This window comes from Phragmites australis, chromosome 3 (genome assembly GCF_958298935.1).
Source record: "Phragmites australis chromosome 3, lpPhrAust1.1, whole genome shotgun sequence".
NCBI classification, from domain to species: Eukaryota; Viridiplantae; Streptophyta; class Magnoliopsida; order Poales; family Poaceae; genus Phragmites; species Phragmites australis.
In genome coordinates this window covers 654591-678321 of record NC_084923.1, presented here as the reverse complement: position 1 = coordinate 678321, position 23731 = coordinate 654591, and the positions used below count along the sequence as shown (strand labels likewise).

The window sequence follows — 23731 nt, the reverse complement described above, 5'->3', positions numbered from 1 at the left end:
GTAGTATTTGTCAGTTCAGTAGTCACAGTTGCACCAATAACTTGCATAATTCCGTGCAAACTACCAAATTTCTTAACTTTTTACAGAAACAAAAGTACCGCTCAATTCCGATTGACATTTCCCAGGTTATGAATATGGATCAGTTATGTATTCAGTTATACATGGTAGTAGGATTGCGATGTGCATCCGCAGAAGTTAAATGCAGTGCGTAGTCATGTATATAAGGTTGCTCACCAGAAGTACATGATTTTTTTTGCTGTAGGTTCCCAGATTATATATCCGTGGCTAGCTATATGCATGCAGCATGCTGGAATGCAATGTGTTAGGCAGCTTTAGCAACTGTATGGCCGGACATACTTGTGTCCATCAGGCGTATAAGAATCATTCAGGACTACTAGCTGCATTACAATTTTCTTCGTACTCGATCTGGAGTCTGAGCAATTACACGTTATGCATATAGAAGATCGATCAATCGGTTGCATATATGTGGGCGCAGCAGCGTATGCAGCAGTAGCTAGTACGTAGCTTGAACAGTGGTTGCAACTTGTATGATCGAGGCAGATGCAGTTTAGTCTGTCGGCACTCGTACGCGTGCAGCGGTGCAGGTGCAGCAAATAAATTTGGGAGGCTGACGGCCGTTCATCAGTAGCTGATCCCTGACAAATGTATACTAACCAAGAGTTCCACACACTAAAAAAGAAGAAGAAAACTTCATTAGTTTCTATGCTACTCCTACATGTGATGGTGACGAAGACGTGCCAACGCGCGATCGACCAACCCAACCCATGCAGAATTGCATGTGCTTCAGGTTGAAGCGTCGCACCAAACAACAGCACATATATATCCTAGCTCGGTCTTAGGGGTACTCGCGGCAAGATCCTTCTTGTTTCTGCAATCAACTGGATTCTACTTGACAAACTGAATAAACTGTGAATTTTTTAAATCATACAGTTAGTCAGTACTCCCTATTAATTTAATTTCACAATTAGTGTGACATCAGAGCATGTAAAAAAAATGTAGTACTCGTACGTACGTAGGTGAAAATAATACGGTCAACATCTGTACTCCAACATTTCATATGAGCCTGTAGGTTTCTATACATGCTAGTATCTTCCTAGGCCGGCCGGGTACTGGTTGATTGACCAAATTAGTTGCCCAAATTATGATACGTGATGTGATCACCAACTGTTGCACTGTTTCGATCACTAGCTAGCAATGGTCCCTCCTTTATCTCGCTCATCACCCAGGTGAACTAACCTCGCCTGTGCACGTCGTTTCCTCCTCTGACAGCGACTAGATAGACCATGGAACAGCTCCGCACGGTTCTGTACGCAACTACCGAACAAGTCTACTGAAAGTATGCTGCTGCTGCTCATCAGCGATCACTGTTGCCGTTAATTGGATCATTATACTATTATTTAGGCCGATTAAGTCAGGCCAAGAGTAATGAACGGAAAACCGTGGTACTGAAACACTTCTTTTTCTTGGATCAGAAGAATCAAGACAGAAATGGGAAGGTCCAAGGGGAGGGTTAGCTGCTTTAATTTAATTTGGTGTTAAAGTTGAGACTTGAGAGTAGGTAGACTTGTAAGTACTGTAGCAACCGAAAGCAGAGTAATAGTCCTCCTATAGAGCATGCATGTCCCAACTGCCAGTCCCAGCCCCAGAAGAGGGGCATGCTAGCCTTAACCAGCAGGCAAGCTGGTTGCAATTTAATTAGTCGAAGCTCATCTAAAAGTGTTTCTGGTACGGTAGATGACAGGTTTCATGAGTGTAGATCAGGGTACCTGGGCATAACCTCCACAACCGCCTCCCAGATTACTAGTAACACTGGGCTGGGAGTGGGACACCCAATCCACATCCACTCATATGTATATATAGTATAGCCCAGTGCAGGCGATGGAAACACACACGCCACAGCTGCTTCTGCGTTGCTCTGCCTCTGCAAGACAAGTTGTACGCAGGAGTGAAGAGTTGAGGGCAGGATGGCAGCGCCTCGTAATCTCCTTGCCCGCCTGACGATGCTTGCAATGGTGATGCTCCATGCATCAGCAGCGCAGGCGCAGCCTTCCCAATCCCCCGGGTACTACCCGAGCTCCAAGGTCAGGTCCATGGCCTTCTCGGAGGGCTACAACAACCTGTGGGGCCCGCAGCACCAGGCTCTCTCGCAGGACCAGAAGGCGCTCACACTCTGGATGGACCGCAGCTCAGGTCACTCGCTCACTACTCTTCTGTGTGCAGCCGGCCAGCACTCGTATCGATCGTATACCATTGACCAGCTGCCTCTTCACCTCTTTGAGCTGAACTTTCATTTGATCTCAGGCAGCGGGTTCAAGTCGAAGCGTTCGTACCGGAACGGCTACTTCGGGGCGTCGATCAAGGTCCAGCGCGGCTACACCGCCGGCGTCAACACCGCCTTCTACGTGAGTGAGCAACCAATTCAGAGTCCAGAGTCCAGAGTCCAGAGGATGGCATGATTCTTCCACGTGTGCGTACGTACATGTAGCCGATCGAGGCTTAATTAATTTTACGAGCTTGCTCTGCAGCTGTCCAACAACGAGCTGTACCCTGGGAACCACGACGAGATCGACATGGAGCTGCTGGGCACGGTCCCCGGCGAGCCCTACACGCTGCAGACCAACGTGTACGTGCGCGGCACCGGCGATGGCTCCCACCTGGTCGGGCGCGAGATGAGGTTCCACCTCTGGTTCGACCCGGCGGCCGACTTCCACCACTACGCCATCCTCTGGAACCCCGACGAGATCGTCTTCCTCGTGGACGACATCCCCGTGCGGCGGTACCCTCGGAAGGCCACGTTCCCGGACCGGGAGATGTGGGCGTACGGCTCCATCTGGGACGCCTCCGACTGGGCCACCGACGGCGGGCGGTACAGGGCCGACTACCAGTACCAGCCCTTCGTGGCCCGGTTCCAGGGGTTCAGGATCGCCGGGTGCGAGACCGGCGCGCCGGCGAGCTGCCACCCGGTGCCGGCCTCGCCCTCGGGCACCGGGCTCAGCGCGCAGCAGCTCAGCGCCATGCAGTGGGCGCAGCAGAGGTCCATGGTCTACTACTACTGCCAGGATTACACCAAGGATCACGCATTATACCCCGAGTGTTAGCTCGCTGCTATGATTAAACATCGTAAATCAATCGAGATTTCTACGATTGGTTTAATTACCGCCGCCCTTCCCTTGTAAACGTGCTGATTAGTGGCTGAGGCGTGCAATACTCTGAGTGGACGTAAAGGTGGTGTGCGTTACGTCCGACTTGTACTAGATGATGGATTCTGCCATGTTTGCAACCACGATATTGGTTTTGTTGAGGCCTCTGTCGTTGCACGCACATGAATCGATTGAGGCGTGAGTGACCCAAAGAAAAACTGAAATTATGATATAATTTCATCAGAGCCAAATTTTCAGCGTGCAATCAGAACTGAATTTCATCACAACTTGATTAATGGAGTCCGCGAATTTGACAGCAAAACTTATTTCTCAGAACTGAACACCAATAAGCATCAGCTTTGGACTGACAAAACCTCCAAGAAATAATGATAACTGCACTGCTGAAAAGTGAAAACAGCTGAGCATACAAGTGCAGAACTACAACGTGCAAAACTATTCCTCCTTTCACGAACACCGTACACAGCAAAAGACTAGACTGCAGTTTAGTTTCTTCTGTACAAACTAATATACTACGACTAGCTGAGCTACCAAAAGTAAAATCAAAAGGCTAAGTCTACTACGACTGCTCCCTGACATGCTACCTAATTCTGAAGACCTGCAACTTTTCCTCGCTTAAGCACCCAAGATACCTCCCTCCACCTGAACTTTCAGCATACCTTAAATCAAGGATGGGTTGCTGGTGGGAGCAGAGATCAGCATGGATCGCAAACGAAGGTAGTTGCCAAGTCCGGACCCCACGCAGCGACTCGTCTCCGTAGGCGAAGAGACGTTGATTGTCTCCATAAGGTATGATTGCGGATTTCGACATGCGTACTTCGCTTACGTTGGCATAGCATGTCGTGCCTTCAGCAACGGACATGTTACCCGTCCTCCTCAGAAGGGTATGATGCCCTAATTTTCCTGAGCCAGAGCGCGTAGGTGTTTGTGATAGATACACCTGAGATGTGGTGGCATATTCGGATGCATCAACTTTGGGCCGGAAGGAAGCCACCAAAAGATCGCTTGACGGAGGGGCACATGCAAGAGAAATGCATACACGTTGAATTTCCATCCCAGTTAGTGAATGTGGCCTGAAAGAACCCAGAGACCATAGATGAGGACCACAAATAACCAAACTTAAATATTAATCATCAGTAGGAACTGCACGATACTAATTTGTTGAACAATTACCGTGTCATACCTGCTTTGATTTTCATCAGCATCCCACATGCAGGGACCTACAGCAGAAGCAGAAAGAACCTTCCTGGAACCGTTGTTATCAATGACGGAGTGGAGTGTATGAACTGGATGTGCGGATAGCCCCACCATAGAATGCAAGGGTCTTGCAGTTTGACGGATATCAAAGACCAAAAGCATGCCGTTCTGCAGTATACAAACAAAGCAATTTATGTCAAACCTTGCAAGGACATAATAAGCTTAAGATGAGGAGATATTGAAAGATTAACCTGCAATCCAGCATAAACATGACGTGAACTAGATACATCTGCTGAACACGACCAACCAGGGGCCTGCACAGTATTGTGATATAGATAGTAAAATTAGATAGAATATATGTATATGCTTCACCTAATTTGCCTATTCAAAGTCATCCAGTAATGTTCCATCAAGGTGGAAAAAACTATAAATGATTGCCAAAAAACTGGAGTTCGTTGTTCTCTCTCCCTTTTATATATAAATATAAACCACAGCAGGGGTTTCCCCTACTGTATTTTTTTTTAAAAAAAAACTGGAGTTGTTTGTTCTCTCTCCCTTTTCTATATAATAAATATAAACCACAGCAGGGGTTTCCCCTAATGTATTCCCTTAAAAAAATAAAAAAACTGGAGTTCCAAAGACTTTTCTGTCGTAGATTTTTCTTTTACAAAAGGGAAAAATGGTAAGGAGGCCCCTACTGAGGCATATATTTATTCTGTCGTTGATTTTATAGGTCTGGTGAGAGTCAAATGATTGAGATGGTATGCGTACTCATTTATTGTGTCTATGAATATATACCAAGACAAAATAACTAAGTAGCACTAGACCAGCTCTATTTTACATAGCTCCATCAACACTATGTAAACTTTCATCGATCAAATCCCAAACAGGTTAAAAAAGCATATATCAAACAACATATTCTACAGGGACCTTCTAGGGATAATAAAAAGGAGACAGTAGCATTATGTGCAAGTGATTAGATTAGCAAGCCAGATAATTACCGGTAAATCACATTGAAGAACGACACTGTTAGTTGTCATGCTGGTTTCAAAATAAATCAAGAGAAGCGTTAGAAAGAATTATGCTGGAACACAGTATCAGGCAATAAAAAACAGCAGGAACCACAACTTTTCATAAGATTCAAGACAAACCTGAAAAGTGATAGCCTCCTGCCTAGTGACGTAAAAATAGCAGAGCCACCAGGCAGGATACACATATCCCTAACAGCTTTAGTATCGGGAGGAAGTTGAATTTTACATGCTTCATGGGTGGAAAGCATGCTAATCTGTTGGCATAAAAAATGACAATAAAGTGAATGTTGTAATTTAGTTGTGATAAGCACAAGTACCACAGTTCATCTGGCATTGCACAAAATTTAAATTACATACCTTAGTAAGAACATGTTCAACATCTACACCAGTTGCCCTTCCAGAAGCAAGTATTATTTGGTTAGATGCATCTATGCTGATGACTCGAGCTCCATCCAAAAATAATTCATTCTACAAAACATTGTTGACAATTGAAACAATGCTGGCAGTTTAATTTAGGGTGGCAAAAAGAAACCAGCAATCAGTGATAAACTTAGAAATCAAACAATTATACTGCATTCTTGGGAAAAAAAAAATCAAACAATTAGATAATCCACAGGGGATCGGCTCTACAAATCCCTGAAGCCTCTATGAGTCTTGACTTTTAGTTAATTATTGACCAAAGTTGCATCAAGGTACTTTAATTACTCTCTAAAGCCATGAAGTCAAACCTCAACAAATACACAAGACATGACAATGTTGGAGTGACATATTTCATGAGCAAGTGTGATGGTTCTATTCAAAAGTCATGAAACTCAAGACAGCAAGCAGTTGCAATAAGTAACGCGAAGGAAACTAAATTCCTATATGCCGAGCACGTGTTGGCAAATGGATGCAAGGATAAAACACAGTACACTAATACAAAGCAACTAATGAAAAGCTAGCTTCCTAGCAGAGGTAGAAAAATTGAGATTATTTATTCTTGCCATGAGTGTAAATATTCCGATCAACTTGTAACCATAACATGCAAATAAAGAAGGTACATAATAACCAGTTCAGCCTAGAAAAAATTCCTCAGTTTACATGCAATTGACAGGTCAGCATATACACCAGATAGCAATCACGATTAAAGCATGCTGTACACACTAATGACTGAAGTTGAAATAGGTTACACGAAACTAAAAATAAGGATCACAACAAATTGATTAGTATAAAATCTACAGATGGTACTTTAAAAAAAGTACCTGTAAGCTAAAATTTACTGTGACTGAGGTAGATGGCTCCAGATGTGCTGCTCCATCCGAGTGCTCTGCCAATCTCTTCACAGAGGAACCAAAAGTTTTGACATGAGCTATACCTTACGATGATTAATCACTGAAAATTAACTGGCATTACCCGTCTCTTTGATCTACCAGCATCTATTATTGTCTGCTCCGTACCAATCTGCTTCTGTAAGGCACACAGCACAAGTAAACATACGCACAAAGTTATAGTTAAAAGTTACAACAACAGACAATGAAGAAAGATAATAGGATAAGAGATGTCTTAATTCAAGATGATGAACCTCTGATATTACAACAACAACAAAGCCTTTAGTCCAAAGCAAATTGGGGTAGACATGCGTATAAATTACAGTCTCATGAATGACCAGTCATACATCTTTTGTAATGACACTATGCGCTGACACAATCATCATGTACTCAGAGTGGAACAATTTAAACAGCTAAAAGGCGGTTACACATACCTTAGTAATACCCTCAAGCAATTTCCCATGGTGGATAATCTTATGACAAGCAAAAACATGAGTTAGAAAAGTTATCAATACCAACTACAAAGATGTCTTTTCTTTTTGGTATACTCTAGTTACTGAAAAGGAACAGAAGGCTAGAAGAGCTGTTAGATGTCAGAGCAAAATTAATCACCATTTTCTCAAGGGAATCAGTTTTCTCTCTTAAATACAAAATTTCCTGCAGAGTTGAAACAAGCTTTAGTTCACGATCAATGAAATTTCCAGAGAAAAGTGAAACAATCAAATTGACCTTTTCAAGCTCATTATTTGGAATGGCAACCTCTGGTGCATAGAGGTTGATGATGTCCTTATGTTTAAACCTTTTGCCACACTGAGGGCACTGAAATACAATAAAGGGAAAACTTAAAATCATGGAGAATGATATCTCTTAGAGACGGAATGCTCGCCATTCTAATTAAACTTGCACCCCACTGGCATACATACCGTCGAACTTCGATTCCCACGCTGGGTTAACCATCTCTCTAGGCAAGATCTCCCGTAGACATGCCCACAGGGAATACAACTACATAGAATATCACCCAAGTTAGTCATTTCAGATCCTATGCATGACCATTCAAGACAAAGGATAGGCACATCCATGGAAACAGCAATTGAAGTTCAACAAAACACACTGACAATGGCAATTTGATGCGCAACTCCGCATTCTCTGAAAACGTTCATTTGTCCTATTAAAAATGGAAAAATAAGCATGACCTAGCCGTTTCTATTCATGTTTCGTAGATCAATAAGATACACTTTGACATTCATCTGACTTTCACATACAGATTTTGTTCTCGGAGATATCTCCACAACGGGTAAACTAGCAATGCGGGTCGAACAAATTTTCAGAGTAAATGAAGCATCGCTGAACTCGGACTTGCTCACCTGATGCGATGCGGGCCGTCGGAGGTCCATGCCTCCATACATACGGGGCAGGTGGGCATGCTCACCCTCTCTGCCGCGCCGCCGGTAGCCCCCGCCACCCCGGAAATCCTAGCTCGGCCGGACATCATGCTACCCTCCCGAGCACTGTCTCCCCCCTCCCCCTCTTCTTCCTCTTCGTCGTCGCCGTCTGATCCTTCCCCGTCCTCTCCTTCCTCCTGCTCCTCCGATCCTTCCCCCTCGGACCCTTGGTCATCCTCCTGGTCTTCTTCGCCGTAGTCGACCTCAACATCATCCTCTTCGAAAAAATCCTCCAGCGCCGGCGGCATCCACCGCCTGGCTTGGGAGCGCGACGGCGGCGCAGGCGAGAGGGATGCCATTGCCATTTGCCAATACAATAGATGGGCCCTTTTACTATCAAAGTGTTTGAGGCCCATGAAAATAAGGCCCATTCCATAAATCGCGTCGGCGTCGCTCCAGGGGTAGAATAGAATACAATTGGATTCCCAGGCTCCGGATTGGGCACGGCGGCGATGGCGAGGAGGGGCGTGTCGTACGTGTCGGCGGCGCAGCTGCTGTCCCTGGCCCGCGACCCCCGCATCGCCATCGTCGACGTCAGGGACGAGGAGAGGAGCTACGACGGCCACATCGCGGGGTCGCACCACTACGCCAGCGACAGCTTCGCGGAGCGGATGCCGGAGCTGGCCCAGGCCACGGGGGGCAAGGAAACCCTCGTCTTCCACTGCGCCCTCAGCAAGGTCCGCACCCCCACTCCTTCTATGTTGCTCCGCTGCTTCTCTTCTCCATTTGTTTATGCAGCGCGTCACTTGCAAGCAGTTTGTTACCTTCTTATTTCTTGAATTTTTGGCACTTGGAGGCATACCTTCTCATCCTTGGCCTCCCAGCTGCCCTTTTTGGATAGGTGGTAATAGTTTGAACCACTTGTCCACCTTCTCTCATTCACTTTTATCTTACTGAGGTACTACATAACCTGTATATGTAGCCTTGAACATTTCGACAGAGTAGTACTTGTGGACAAAATCCTCCAAATCTATTTCCCTAAGCGACCTAATGAAGGAAATTGCATGTCTACATGGTAGCCCTGTTAACTGCCATTCATTGCAGCTACATTCCTTCATGTTAAGGTTAACAGAATGCCTCCAAGTTTTCAAGTTTCTATTCACCCCACCAATTTCCCTAATAAAAGGTAGACTCTTGTGGATATTGTAGTGCAAGTTCCTACTCTTGGCATATAAGAGTTTCATGATATGTGGTAGAATCTTACCTTTCAGCTTCAGAGCAAGCCTAGCTCTTGTGCAGAACCTTTCCATGATCATCTGCCTTATCTTGTCTATCAGCTCCACTACAGATAGTGATTTTTCAAGTCTAATGCAGCTGTTGAAGGTCTCAGAAATGTTGTTTGTGACATAATCACACTTGCAGAATGTAGAGAACATGCTTCTGGTTCATAAGTGCTTGTGGTTCTCTTCAATCCACTCCATGTCTCTTGGACATGCTTGCTTCATGGCATTGTAGTGAGTATCAAACAACTCTTTCTTGTATGCCCTTGAAGCAGGCCACAGATTCCTCTCAAAAACCTCTCCCTGGAACCTCTTTTGGAAATTCTTTACAAGATACCTCATGCATTCTCTGTGCTCAACCCCATTATTAAACACCCTTGTAACTGCAGCATCTATGCCCTTCCTTGCATCTGTAGAAATAAACAGACCTCTTGATGATCTTATAGCCTTGTGCAAGCATGACATGAACCACTCCCAATTGTCCTTGGATTCTGACTCAAAAACACCATATGCTACAGGGTACATCCAATCATGGCCATCTATCCCAATTGCAGATGCCAACTAACCCCTCCACTTCCCTGTTAGCACAGTAGAATCAACCCCCATATATGGTCTGCAACCATTTAGAAATCCATCAATGCAGATCTTGAGGGCTACAAACATCTTACTAAACCTATGCTTCCCATTGACAGCATCATAGCATATCTCCACAATGCTTACAGGACACCTCTTCTCTATCTCTACCTTGAAGCCAAATACAGCTTCAAAACTGTCTTCCCAGCCACCCAAAATCTCTTCAAGTGTCATCTGGCTACCATCCCATACTACATAGTAGGATATGTTGATGCAATACTTCTCTTCTAATGTCTTCTTTAAACAGCAACTCCCAAGGTTGGGTCTCCCAAGCTTGTTGATTATCCTATCCTTAACCCAATGATTAGTTGCTATGCAATTATTCTCCAATTTGCTTGTGCTAGCACATGAATGCTGGTATGGAATCTTCTTGATATGCAATATAAACAATCATACAAATATTAGCTATACACTACACTAAAGTGTGTAAATTTGTCAAAAAAATTTAGCAAAAATGGATACATACCATCCAAGTCCTACCATCATGCAACCTAGATGCATGAATCTTCCATTTGCACTTCTTGGCTTTGTAGTATGCCTTGTACCTTGTAGACTCAAAATAAGGAGCTGCAAGTTCCACCTCATTCAACACTGCATACTGTCTAATACATCTCTTGAAACAATCACCATCTTCAAAAGTAACTCCCACTGCAATGGTAGGATTTTCAACATCAGTCATATGGGTAAGATGGTCACAACCCTTTTCATCATTCGCAGCTAGGTCGTCTACATCATCATCATCAGAGTCAGGTATATAATCTGGATTGTCAACCTCATCATCTGACACCAGGTCCTTGTAATTGTCCTTCTCATCATTGACTCCCACATACTCAATCTCATCGAGCTCACCCCAAGGGTTAATAGCTGGTTCTTTTGCTTTTGTTGATTCTTTGGGTTTGCTTGAGGGATTTGGGTCAGCATCAGTTAGGTCATCTACATCATCATCATCAGACTCAGGTATATAATCAGTTAGGTCATCTACATCATCATCATCAGACTCAGGTATATAATCAGGTTTGCCATCAGTTTTGGATTTATCTAAAGGTTGTGCCTGATCAGCTTGGTTCTGTTGTGTGGGTAACACCAATGTTGGCTTTGGCTTGCAATTTGCTCATTGCTACCGACATTCACATTGTTGGTTTCATCCACACAAGAGCTAACAATGGTAGGGGCCTATGTAATTGAACCTTCACTCACAAAAACATGCAATGGGAGCTTCCTAATTTTCCAGTATTGCTCAAATGCATCGAGTAAGGCACTGTCAGATTTTATCTCGGCATACATATTGTTTTGTTTGTGCCAGAATGTAACAGCTAGCTTTTGATTGCTATCATGTTTGACCTCCTTATCAAGGTTATTCATTAGATCTATAAAGCAGGTTGTATCCTTGTCTAAAACCCAGTTAATGTTGCTTGTCACATGATAATTCTGCTGACCATCACTCATCCACTCAACATAAGCTACGTTCTAAGAGAAACTCTGCAAGCAGAGTTCGGATCCATCCTAGCAGATATGCATTGTATCAGAAAAATGAAAGATACAAACAAGAAAATGGGCTCTGCCTACTACACTTCTGAATCTAAAGGAGGAGGAGGAGGAGGAGGGATTTGCTTACCCGACAGGCACCCATTTGAGGCTCGGCGGCTTGGAAGGCGAGTCCACGCTCCGCAATCGACAGGAACCGGACGGGGCCATCCTCCTTGCATGCTCTCACCGAGACATCCTGCTTGCGGCGGGGGAAGACGGCTGCTTTCTTGGTTGCGGCAGCGAGGAGAGAGCGGCGGCGAGTCTGATTTGGGGATTAGGGATTCGGGACCGGGAGGACTTTAGCTGGCTCGGCCTGCTTGCCGTCCAACTCGGTTGGGCATGGGTCTGACTCGAACTTGGTTAAGGGGCACCGAGTGTTATTTTCACAACAATTCTCTCCTCTCAGCCAGCAATACTATTATAATGGGCGCGTTGTCCTGCAACAAATTACCATAGAGGAATGGTGTCCACTAGCTAAATAAAAAAATCGTGTCTTGGAGCATAGGCCACATTTTAAACGTGTCCTTTGCCTAATGTTTTTTCGTTCATCTGATGTGATGTGATGTGGTCCCGCATCGGAGCTTTACATCTTGTTCGTGAACTAAGAGTTGGTTAGAGTGGAATCGGTGGCTACAAACTACAGAGACAATTTACTGATGCGATTAAAGACCTGAAACTATATTTTGACATTGTGTCGCCCTGTTACGCATTCCTTCCTTTGCTATTGAAGCCCCCTGCGTCTGTGTAAACCTTTGCTGTAGTAGCATCAAGTTGTGTAAGGATAGCAGTTATATGCCTGTTTCTGCGTCTCAATATGGTAGTGAGTCCTTTGTGAAATGCAAAAAAATGGTTGTTTACATGTACAATTTACGACGGCATAAGTGATCAAATAACCTTACGAGCTTCGTGAGGAAAAACAACAAAGAGATCATCTTTGTCTGAACTAGGTTTCTGTTTAATGTGATCTCAGCCGTATTCACGGCTCTAGCATATCATGGCTGGCTTTCTTCTATCCTGGCAGTTGTTGTGTCCTATCCACTGGTCAAGACTAAGCTTTATCCTCTACTAGTAATCTAGCATTTCTTAATTTCTCTCTTTATAGTATCTCCTAATTCTACAATATAGAAACAATAATTTGTTTTTTGTGATGATCCAGCAACGGCATTGTTAATCCCAAAGGGAAATCAAGAGACACATGCCTCCATACATTTATCCCTCCTTCTAGACTCTGATATCATATACTGTATAGCATGTGTTCTTCAATCACGAATTACCTCCCAATTTGAGGTAGTTGCCGCTGGTTTTTCTTGTGACCTGTTCCCTCAAACTGCAGGTGCGGGGTCCATCTTGTGCACAGATGTTTCATGACTATTTATCAGACGCCACGGAAGATTCAGGGGTAAAGAACATCATGGTCCTTGAGCGTGGATTCAATGGATGGGAACTTTCAGGGAGGCCTGTTTGCCGCTGCAAGGACGCTCCTTGCAAAGGTGTATGCTCTTGAGTATTTCAACTCAAGTCAGACAGATTCTCCTATGAACGTTTCAAAAATTATCACTATCTACAAGCTAGACATTTGTAGTTTATGAATACTATAGCTGATCAGAATGGCATATCTCCATTGGTGGATCATTCTATTGAATAACAATTAGTGTCACTTCACGGCATGTAAACTGTAAACTACAATGGCAAAGATTGAAAATGTTTTGCTTCCATCAACCCGTGGGCATTTACATCTTGCCTTTTAGCTGTAGTTATATTAACAATGTGTTCTCAATGTTGGCTCAGATCTGGATTCTGCTCACATAAATTTTGATGCCTGCTTTCTTGACTGAGAACCAATAATGCATATCGTTACATAAGACCTAGTTTTTTCTTTACTCCAGAGTGACGCTACAGTAATATTTCCTTTTGTATAGTATAAGACTGATGTGGAATGATTGTTCCTTTAGTTACTTCTGGTGTAGAAATCCGATCTATTCTAAGATCACTCTCAATGCTTTGTATCTTAGGTGATATATTAGAGGAGAGAGAGAGTAAGAAATTGGTATTAAGAAATAAGCTTCTAATGGTGTCTATATATTGTTTCTTTAGGTCTTTCAAGACAATTAATAGTTGCATTTAGTATGATCAAAACTATCATTTTGTTTATATGGCCAAATGTATTGCTTTACAAGGAGAGGAGAGGTGAGTAGTGCTTGTGTCATGAAGTGAGCAGAGGATCAAATGTGGGGGATGTGGAATGATTGTTCCTTTAGTTACTTCTGGTGTAGAAATCCGATCTATTCTAAGACCACTCTCAATGCTTTGTATCTTAGGTGATATATTAAAGTAGAGAGAGAGTAAGAAATTGGTATTAAGAAATAAGCTTCTAATGTATGGTGTCTATATATTGTTTCTTTAGGTCTTTTAAGACAATTAATAGTTGTATTTAGTAGGATCAAAACTATCATTTTGTTTATAGGGCCAAATGTGTTGCTTTACGGGGAGAGGAGAGGTGAGTAGTGCTTGTGTCATAAAGTGCGCAGAGGATCAAATGTGGGGGAAGAGAGAGAGTATAAGAAAGAAACTATAACTTTTTAATGCGATGTCTTATGTCTTAGGTGGCTCAACCACCTAATTTCTTTCATAAAAAACAATCTCTATCTCTCCCCTCTTTAAATAGCTTACAATATTAGCTTTTTATTTACGTAGATATCCAATTAATGTCTAAAAAATCAGCCATGTTAAAGCATTGAGAAGGCCAAAAGGAGGTGGCTCTGAATACAGCGAAACATTAATTATTACCTTTGTTGGGTGTTTTTTTTTTCTGCAGTGCTCATTTTTAGGTATGTTAAGCTGAATGGTTGAATCTTGCGCGGTTGAGATCGTAGTGGTTGTGACGAGGACATGGCTACTTTAGATACATACAAGGTAAATTTGTTCTTCATTGTTTATTTTTTTTTAAAAAGATATTACTAATTTTTTATGTTGTTTTGTTGTTTAGGATATGAGAAAAGCACCATAATTTTACTTGGACGTCATCACTCGAAGGTCAAGTCTACACAAACTCGAAGTCGAGCTCTTAGTCGAACTACAAATTCTATTCGAAGTCCTAGAACAGCACGTCAATAAAACGAGCATAACTTTCACATACGAAATCCGATTAAGACGATCTTAAGAGAAAGCTTATAACGTGCTCTTTCTAATGGATTAGTCTTGATCAAATATTCTTTATAGCTTAGTCAAAGTCGATAAAATAAGGTGATGTGTCACCGTTTTGGGTCTTGTCGAGTCTTGTAATCGTATTGGGATCGAAGTCTAGGTTGTGTACGCCTCTATCCACGGCTACACAACCCTAGGTTGATCTTCTCACGTCCCCCATATATATAGTAGCCGTCGTAGTTTAGGCTTCGATTTCGCTTAGATTATTTTATTTTAGACAGTTTCATCGTATATTAGTTTGTAGAACCCCAACTTGAGTACTTTATTGATAAACAGTAATATTCAACAAATTGACTTATCTAAGGTCTTCCGAAAGATAATATGATGAGTCGATTTGGTGGAGCTTCGATATTGATGATCTAAAGGCTCTGACCAGAACAAATCGAGAACTCTTGTAACCATTACTCCGTGGTTATTAACCGTGCCAAGACGTGGTTAACCTCGTCAAGAAGGCTTTTCCTGCAAGTGAATCGAGAACACAAGAAAAAATAGGTAGATGTAATCTGAATATTGTTGATTATCAATGAAGTACTTGAGTTGGGATTCTACAAACCGATATACAGTGAAACTGTTTAAAACAGAATAATTTAAGCAAAACTCAAGTCCAAACTACGATAGCTACTGTATATATATAAGGGATGTAAGGAGGTCGATCTAGGATTATGCAGCTATGGATAAAGACGTACACAATCTGGACTCCGACCCCGACACGATTATAAGACCCGACAAGGCTTAAAACGGTGACGCAACACCTTATTTCATCGACTATGACTAAGCTATAAAGAATATTTGGTCAAGACAAGATCTATTGAAATGGCTCGTCATAAGTTTTCCAGGAAGTTCAAAATCATCTCAATCCGATTTCGTATGCAAGAGTTATATCTATTTTATTGACGTGATGTTCTAGAACTCCGAATATAATTTATAGTTCAACTAGAGCTCGACTTCGAGTAGATTTGTTTTCGAGTGATGACGTCCAGATAAGATTGTGGTACTCTTTCTATGTTCTTAAGCAATAAAATAATACAAAAATTTAGTAATATCTTATTTATAAAGAAAATATGAACAATAAAAAATAAATTCACCTTATATGTATTCAAAAGAGTCCTATCCTCGTCAGGTTGAGAGTAAAATTATAAGTGGCCTAAGGGTAGGAGAACAACTTTACCCTAAAAATCAATCTTGATTTTTTTTTCATCGTTCGGATAGCTGTCTGCACTGAATTCAGGAAATTAAATTTGCCTTCTCGTGGTTTTTTTTTCCCGCCTTGAACAAGTTGATGTTTGCCGTTGGAAATTGCTAAGAATAAAGCTTGATCATGTTCCAAGGTGCTTTTAATAGTGTTTCTGGTCATTGCACAGTCAAAATATTCTTAGCAAGGTTCTCCCCAAGCAATTCAGGCGTTGAAATCATGCATTACATTTCTGGTGCTGTGCTGAACGCCTGCCACGTTTGATACATCATGTCCTCATCAATCATCATCATGCAAAAACTGAGCACTTCCATTACAAAATCATCAGGCTACTCTAGCAGTTGGAACAGTCCAACAACTCTACAAGACTACAAGTACAAGTGTACAACCATATCAGCAGAAAGTATCAACATACATATCATCATCCTATAATATAATCTATGTTCTTCCTGTCGCAAGAAAAGCAGGCTCTTCACACTTTTTACAAGAATAAATAAATGAATAAAACTAATTCCCTGTACAGAGTTTGTCAGCTCACAACCCCAGATTAGGATCTCCAGTTAGGCACCAACCAGCAAATGTAGGTTGACCTGCACCACTAACAAAGCATCCGATCGACCAACCGAAGGTCTGAAATTGATATTGTGAAATTCTGGCGAGAAAAATCCATGTTAAAAGTAGAGCTCAGGCTCAGTCGTCTCGACTGTTGATGTTGTCAGTCGGGTGGCATGTGTAGGCTGCAGACCATGGTTGCACAGCTGCAACGGATTAGACAAACGCACCCTCTCTGTTCATCACCTCCTCCACTACCCAACATAACTCCTCTGAGACCGGTCTAGCAAAACCTCAAGCTCCCTCAACACTTGCCATGTAGCGTCTCCCACTTCCATTGGACGGTTGAAAACCAGCGCCTTCCTCTTCACCGGGTCCCACAAGTTCTTCTGTATCACTGTCAAATTCGTTGCCACGACATGGTCGAGCACCATCTCAAGGCTGGTAATTTCCTTCTCAGCCACCTGCAACGAGATGTCCGGCCACCGAAGGATGGAAGGGAACGGCAGGCGTATGTTATCGGCAATTATGACTGGAATGCAGCCGAGGAGGACTGACTCCACAAGCCGAGGACTCCATGGGGCCCATCCCAGCGGACAGAGGCAGAACAATGACCGAGCCATCTCCGATCGGTAGTTGCCGTACCGCTTTCTCTTAAGGTAGAACTTGCGATTGCGACCATAATGTTGCTGAAGCTCAGTCCTCACTTTCCTGTTGTAAGGAGAAGGTATGAGCCAGAAAATTGCAAATCTGATCACTACCAAAGTCAAATGTAGTTTATATACAAGATCCTGCTATTCATAGGTAGAATATTGACGAAATATAACTTTTATAGTGTTATCGATGATGCCACACTTACGCATTGTTAGGTTTTATTTAGGTTAGCCTCCTGGAGTATTAAGATCTTTTAACAAAACTGTGTCCAAGTATTTAGAAGGCACAGCTAAAGTGAGGCAGAACCTAGGAATCACCGTAAAATCAAATCCCCTCGCAAGTCATTTTGGGATAATTGCTAGATGAAGCGACTTAACGAAAGGTTAAGTTTGCAGTATATGCTTACTTGCTGTAGAAGCGGCCACTAATGTTTTTGGGATGGAGCTCCATCTTGCCTCGGAAGAAGGCAAAAATGTCCCTGTGCGCCTTCTCCAGCTCTGGAAGCTCATGCGCCACCTCCGGTGGCACGTGAGGTGGGATCACCACATGCTCCACATCCTGGCATACATGATGGCCCTGTACACCGAACGTCTGTAGGAGGATGGACCTCTTCAGGAACTCCGGTATGCCGTCCGCAATAGCTACATCCTCCTAATAAAAAGATGGAAACTTTAGTGTGATCAGGCAGTTCCCTTAAATGCCGGGATCGGCAAACTGTGTTGAATTAAATTCTAAACTAACTGAGTTCCATCGTGACAAGGAGTTCTTAAACGTACTTGGGGTGAGAAACTGGATAATTTAGGCTCAATTTTGCATGAATTAATTGAGTTGACCTCAATTATGGATCCAGAACTAGGTGAACTGGAACCCCATCGTGACCAATCCCAATCACGAATAGCTGCTCTGTGCCATTATCAAGCCATAAAGCAAGCAAATGACTTGTTTCTTACAACCTCCTATTTGCACCCAAGAAATTTAGGTGCACGAGCTATTAGACGAACTCGAAGCTTTGTGGTGAACTCAACTCACCATGGGATGGAAGCAGGCGCCGAAGTCGTGCGAGGCGACGAAGACGTGGTCGGCTCCGGCGGACCGGTTCCAGTACGGCATCTCCCTCCGGACGAGTTCCACGGCCTCGGAGAGCAGCTCCCGGGCGTTTGACAACGAGGGGAAGCCGTTGGGCGTGGAGAAGTTGCAGGAGACGTAGACGGGCACGAAGAAGAGGTCGGCGTCCTCGGGTCGCGCGGCGCGGCCGGCGAAGCCCAGCAGCGCCTCGTGCACCGCCACCTCCGCCGCGAAGAGGTGGCGCGCGCACCGCGCGTCGGCGGCCACCCAGTCGCGGTTGAAGCGGGCGGGGAGGTCGTAGACGTAGATCCGGACGGAGGGCGCGGCGTTGGTGGCGGCGAGGGCGCGGGGCTTGGGGCGGAGGAAGGCGGAGTGGCGGAGCGGCGCGGCGGCGGGCGGCGTGGCGGAGAGGAAGAGGTAGAGGGAGAGGGCGAACCAGAGGAGGAGGAGGAGGCACGTGGAGTGTTTCCTCAGCTTGGCGGCGAGGCTGGGAGCTGCTTGGCTTCTCCTCGGCTTGGGATCTCTCATGGCGGAGCTAAGGCTGTGCTTTGCTTTGGGGCATGGTTGGTTGCTGTTGTTTTTTTAAACAAACAGGCACAAGAACTGATAAAGAAGAAGTTAGGATTAATTTTATCTATACCATCATATAAATATCACCATCTTATGTCATTGACATATAGGATCAGACTCCACTTGTCATTGATGTAGCTGATAATACAGATGAAAAATACATCTAAAATGTTGATATTGATGCAAAGAAGTTAGGTCCAGACTGAGCGGAGCATAAAAGCACGGTTTAGGAGAACCAAATCGGCAGAGACCCCACACAACAATACGGCCTCCTATCGGCAGAATGACACCAAACACAAAAAGACACAGTCGGACAAACGGTGAAGTCCAACATAATTCAACTCACACACTATCCAACTGACTCATTCGACGAAGCCAAGCTCTCACGCCGCATGTCAACTCTAAACGATCGGCAGAGCCCTGCTCCTACGCTGCACCTCAACTCTCAAATCGGTCGACGGAGTCTTGCTCCCACGTTGCACCTCAACTCACGAACCAAGCTGGCAGCACGTTGCTTCAGAGGAGCACACATCGCATCACCACCGCTGTCAAGAGGCACCAATCAAGGGGAGTCAATGACAATCGAAGAACATAGGGTCAAGCTACAAAAGAAAACCAAAGAACTCCAATTAGCTAAAGAGCGTGGAGGGAAGCTCTGATGTGACGCCTTTAGGAAAGAAGTGATGCCAACATTATCAGCGTCTGTCTAGAAGCCCGAACAAGGTTTTCACCTAGAGAAAATGACGAGGGAGAAGCCACCATGAGGTCGTCTCTAGGGAGGGAATGACGCCCGTGGGCGTCACCGACCTCAGCCCCGGTAAGAACCGAAGCAAGGCATACACCTGTGACTCCTCCACCCCGAACTTCCACACAAAAAATTATACCATCCACACCGTCCATGTCGGAACATGGCCAAGAGACGATGACGAAAGTGCCAAACCAGCACCACCTAGCACGCCAACCAAGGCCGCAACCGGCTGCAACTGAGCCTCACCGACCAGTTAGAGGCCTAGGAGAGGGTGAGAGGCAATCGAGCATATCCCATCGAAGTCATCCTCGGAGAGACGTCGACCAGATTAGGCATAGGGCCGTCGGTAGCCCTGGGGACTGACACCGCCGTAGAGGCCCACCGACGCCACCCAACCCCCGCGTACAACGTCACCGACGCATCCCACCCACTGCCAGAGGATGAACCCGCTTAAACCAGCCAAAACAGGCCAGCAGATTCGAGAGGGGGTACAACCTCCGCACGAGGGGAGCTGCAGATCGAGTCGTGAAACGGTGGTGTCGGCTGGGGAGACGCAAATCCGAAGGGGGCTGTAGATTTGATCGAGGCGGTGCCAACCGGAAACATGCAGATCCGGAGGAGGAGCTACAGATCAGGCTACGGTACGACAGTGTAAAAGTGTATCTAGCCTTTATGTGTGGTTTTGGTAATTAATGACAGTACCTATGGACTACAATAGTGGTGAGAATTGTTAGTAGGCTATTCCATAGGTGATGCATGGAGAAGGGATATGTATCAAGATAAATGAGCTCTAAGTGATGCTCGGGTAAGTCAATGATAATATCTATAGACTATCAATTATGTTGAGAATTATTATTAGGTTATTATATAGTAGATGTATAAGTAATGAAGTATGGATTCATTGAGAAATACTATGAGTTCAAAGAATTGCATCAAAGTCATTGAGATCTTAGTGATACTCATGAGAAGAAGGAAAAACTCAAAGAAAAAGCTTGAAGCATGAAGGCTAAGTTACTTATGGAGATCAAGTAACTAAAGATATAAAATTATCAATTAAGTTTTATGGACTAACCCATATGCTTTGTACTTGAGAGTGAATTGGGGTTATGATCTATAAGAAAATATAAGTTGAATTGAAATCATATATGGCAGGAGTGAAGAACAAGAGTGGACTCCATATTTAAAGTGAATTCCTTGAATATGTCGAATATAAAGTGATTTTCTATGGTAAGATGGTGAAGGGCAAGCAAGACTCGACTGTGATGGATCATCCGGTGGTGAAGGGTAAGCAAATGGCTTGACGCCGAATAACCAAGGCGGTAGTGAAGAGCAAGTAAAGGATTTGCGCCAATGGACCGTGTGAGGCCATGTGAAGCTATAAGTGATTCGTATCAATCATATGAAGAATCAAGAAGAGATGAAGTGAAGAATATATGGAAGTTGACAACCCTCGAAGTTTGAATGAAAGAAGCGGTACTTAAAAGTAGTCAAAGGCTCAAATTGGTTCACACGAGTTTTATCTTTGAAATTGAATATAGGTATACCGTACTATTAAGAGGAATACAATATATAGATAATTGTCGTGTGTCAGTGCTCAAGAGTTTTCTAACCAACCCAAAATGAGAGTTAGCTTAAGGATCCCAGTGCGGAAAGTGTGGAAGTGTCCGAATTTAATTTTGGAGTGTTCCTAGTTTGATCCAATATGTTTGAGGTCATGAATTCAGTTGGGATGTGTAACCCTCTGAATAAGCTTTTCGTAGAGTCCAAAAATTGTTAAAATTGGACTTCGAGATCAAAAGTTATTGCTATTTTTAGAGGACCAACTGTGCTGAACTTAGATACTTCGGGTTGACCAGAATACTCCTGGTTGTCCGGAGTCTCCAGGTGAGGTTTCAAGCCGAGTGGTCTATTAGGGTCTTTTTGGTTTACCCGGATACTTCGGGTTGACCCGGATACTTCGAGTTCCGAATACCCCAGGTGAGGTTCCGAGTTGGAGTCTCGGTTTAGGCCTTTTTAGTTTACCCGAAGACTCCGGGTCAGTAAAAAAAAGTGTTGTAACGGCTAGTTTTGAGGGGTTGGATATTTATACCCCCTCACCCCCTCCTTTGGTTGCTGCTGGTGCTCCCCACGAAATACTCAAAGCCAAAACCAAAAGAACTCCCTCCCACTCCATTTTAGTGTGTGATTTGAGAAGAGAAGTGAATTGGATTGAGAGATTAGAAGATCGAGTGCAAGTGAGCGTAAATCCCAACTTGAGCACTTAAGTTCATCGGCAGAAAGTTCGTGAAGCATTTGTTACTCTTGGAGCTCCCGTGCTTGTGGTGAGCTACGAGAAAGTTTGTAAAGGTATATCTCGTCTCTACAAAGGAAAGAGATAAAGCTAGTGGATTGAGAAAAGTGGTTGAAAGAGATCAGGCTCCTTGGAACTTCCTTAACAGAGAGTAGGATTTATATGGTGAATCCGAACTTCGGGAAACAAATCTTTGTGTCTCCACTTCAATTTGTTGTTCTTGCTCAATATTTATGCATTTTACTCGATCTACTTGTTCGTGTGTATTTGATTGTAGGTTCTCTATGAATTTACTTGGAATCATCGCTTGGAACGCATGATTTTATTTAGTTTGAGCTAGAACTCTTTAATCGTAGTTTAATTTTAGTTTGAGCACATTATGTATATAATCCGGAGGTTCCGGATTTAACCTGGAGACTCCAGATACTGTACAATCTGCTCTCAACCCGGATACTCCGGGGAACAATATTTCTAGGGTTTTTCAATTAGAGTTTTCTTGCATATCTTTTGCTAGAATTAAATAATTTTTGTCACCCTAGAACTATAAATTTTACACATATTTAGGGTGATTGTGCACTAGTTGAGTCTAACATATTTAGAATTTTCACTTATGAAAAATCCGTTAGTTTATTTTTCACTGCAAGTTTAGATCAACGATAAAAGGGAAAGAATTTTTGTAAAAACGCTTATTCACACACCTCTAGACGACATTATTGTCCTTTCATAGTGCTGGTTGGAGACTCGCGGATCCGTGTAGGGGGAGGGGGAGAAGGAAGGAAGGGGAAGAGGGGCTCAGGCGGCATGGCGAGCATGGCCACCCGAATAGTCAGCGTCGCCTGCCGGTAGTAGCAGCGGCATTCACACGGGCACGTAGGCGGCGGTGAGAGGAGCCTTGAGTTGGCTCACATGGGAGACAAGGGGGTTCATACTATGGTTGGTTGTTGTTGTTTAGAGAAGATGATGTAGAGAGCTATCTTTTTTATCCTGTCCTCTTTGTTTAATTATAGGGCTTATTTTGAAGGATTTTGAATTGATTTCAATGTCCGGTGATACTAGTGTTGTAGAGTTTTATTAGGGTATGTTTAGTCCTCAGATAAGGTTTCGTAATATTATATCGTACACGTAGGCTATGGGAAAGTAGTCTAAGTGAAGTCATATTTATTGAAAAAATATTTGATTAGTTTTATCGGTCTCCATATGTTGAATTAAATTCCTATTTCGTCAACTGAATTTGAGACTGTATGATCAGATACAAGAGTTAAAATTACGATCAATTACTCGTATTAAAGTGATTTTGTAACACTACATGAAAAAAAAACTGTTTCTATCAAACTAGGCTGAATAGTAAAACTGCACTCTCAGACTACACTGCAACAGCAGATGCAACAACCCACCAGACTAAGCTAGAGCAAATTCAAGTAATAAAACACAATATATAGATAATTGTCGTGCGTCAGTGCTCAAGAGTTTTCTAATCAACCCAAAGTTAGAGTTAGCTTAAGGATCCCAGTGCGGAAAGTGTGGAAGTGTCCGAATTTAATTTCGGAGTGTTCCTAGTTTGATCCAATATGTTTGAGGTCATGAATTCAGTTGGGATGTGTAGCTCTCTGAATAAGCTTTTCATAGAGTCTAAAATCGTTAAAATTGGACTTCGAGATCAAAAGTTATTACCATTTTTAGAGGACCAACTGTGCTGAACTCGGATACTCCGGGTTGACCAGAATACTCCTGGTTGTCTGGAGTCTCCAGGTGAGGTTTCAAGTCGAGTGGTCTGTTAGGGTCTTTTTGGTTTACCCGGATACTTCGAGTTGATCTGGATACTCCGAGTTTCGAATACCCCGAGTGAGATTCCGAGTTGAAGTCTCGGTTTAGGCCTTTTTAGTTTACCCGGAGACTCCGGGTCAGTAAAAAAAAAAGTGT

General features: G+C 43.5%; 4 protein-coding genes across 5 annotated transcripts; 2 read left to right on the top strand and 2 right to left on the bottom strand.

Annotated features, from left to right (window-relative positions):
* The first annotated feature begins 1777 nt into the window (after positions 1–1777).
* On the top strand, positions 1778–3322 carry LOC133911364 (probable xyloglucan endotransglucosylase/hydrolase protein 32). Its single transcript, XM_062353578.1, has 3 exons — positions 1778–2211; positions 2323–2423; positions 2547–3322. The coding sequence occupies exons 1-3, from the start codon at positions 1986–1988 to the stop codon at positions 3117–3119; spliced, it is 900 nt and encodes a 299-aa protein (XP_062209562.1). The 5' UTR covers positions 1778–1985; the 3' UTR covers positions 3120–3322.
* A 218-nt stretch (positions 3323–3540) lies between these two features.
* On the bottom strand, positions 3541–8507 carry LOC133911363 (uncharacterized). 2 transcript variants are annotated; one of them, XM_062353576.1, is made up of 13 exons: positions 8079–8505; positions 7638–7716; positions 7444–7533; positions 7327–7371; positions 7149–7187; positions 6800–6853; positions 6649–6723; positions 5765–5875; positions 5528–5661; positions 5378–5417; positions 4628–4690; positions 4363–4544; positions 3541–4252 (listed from the first exon to the last, which is right to left on the bottom strand). In XM_062353576.1, exons 1-13 carry the CDS (start codon positions 8459–8461, stop codon positions 3760–3762), a joined length of 1788 nt encoding a protein of 595 aa, XP_062209560.1. In that variant the 5' UTR covers positions 8462–8505; the 3' UTR covers positions 3541–3759. The 2 variants fall into 2 exon arrangements, with proteins under 2 accessions (XP_062209560.1, XP_062209561.1); XM_062353577.1 differs by having other exon boundaries at positions 7327–7533; positions 8079–8507.
* Positions 8508–8546: 39 nt separating this feature from the next.
* Positions 8547–13255, top strand: LOC133911365 (arsenate reductase 2.2). Its single transcript, XM_062353579.1, has 2 exons — positions 8547–8833; positions 12870–13255. Exons 1-2 carry the CDS (start codon positions 8609–8611, stop codon positions 13038–13040), a joined length of 396 nt encoding a protein of 131 aa, XP_062209563.1. The 5' UTR covers positions 8547–8608; the 3' UTR covers positions 13041–13255.
* A 2969-nt stretch (positions 13256–16224) lies between these two features.
* On the bottom strand, positions 16225–18804 carry LOC133911362 (probable glucuronosyltransferase Os03g0107900). The gene is made up of 3 exons (XM_062353575.1): positions 18168–18804; positions 17545–17789; positions 16225–17195 (listed from the first exon to the last, which is right to left on the bottom strand). The coding sequence occupies exons 1-3, from the start codon at positions 18729–18731 to the stop codon at positions 16739–16741; spliced, it is 1266 nt and encodes a 421-aa protein (XP_062209559.1). The 5' UTR covers positions 18732–18804; the 3' UTR covers positions 16225–16738.
* Positions 18805–23731: the final 4927 nt, after the last annotated feature.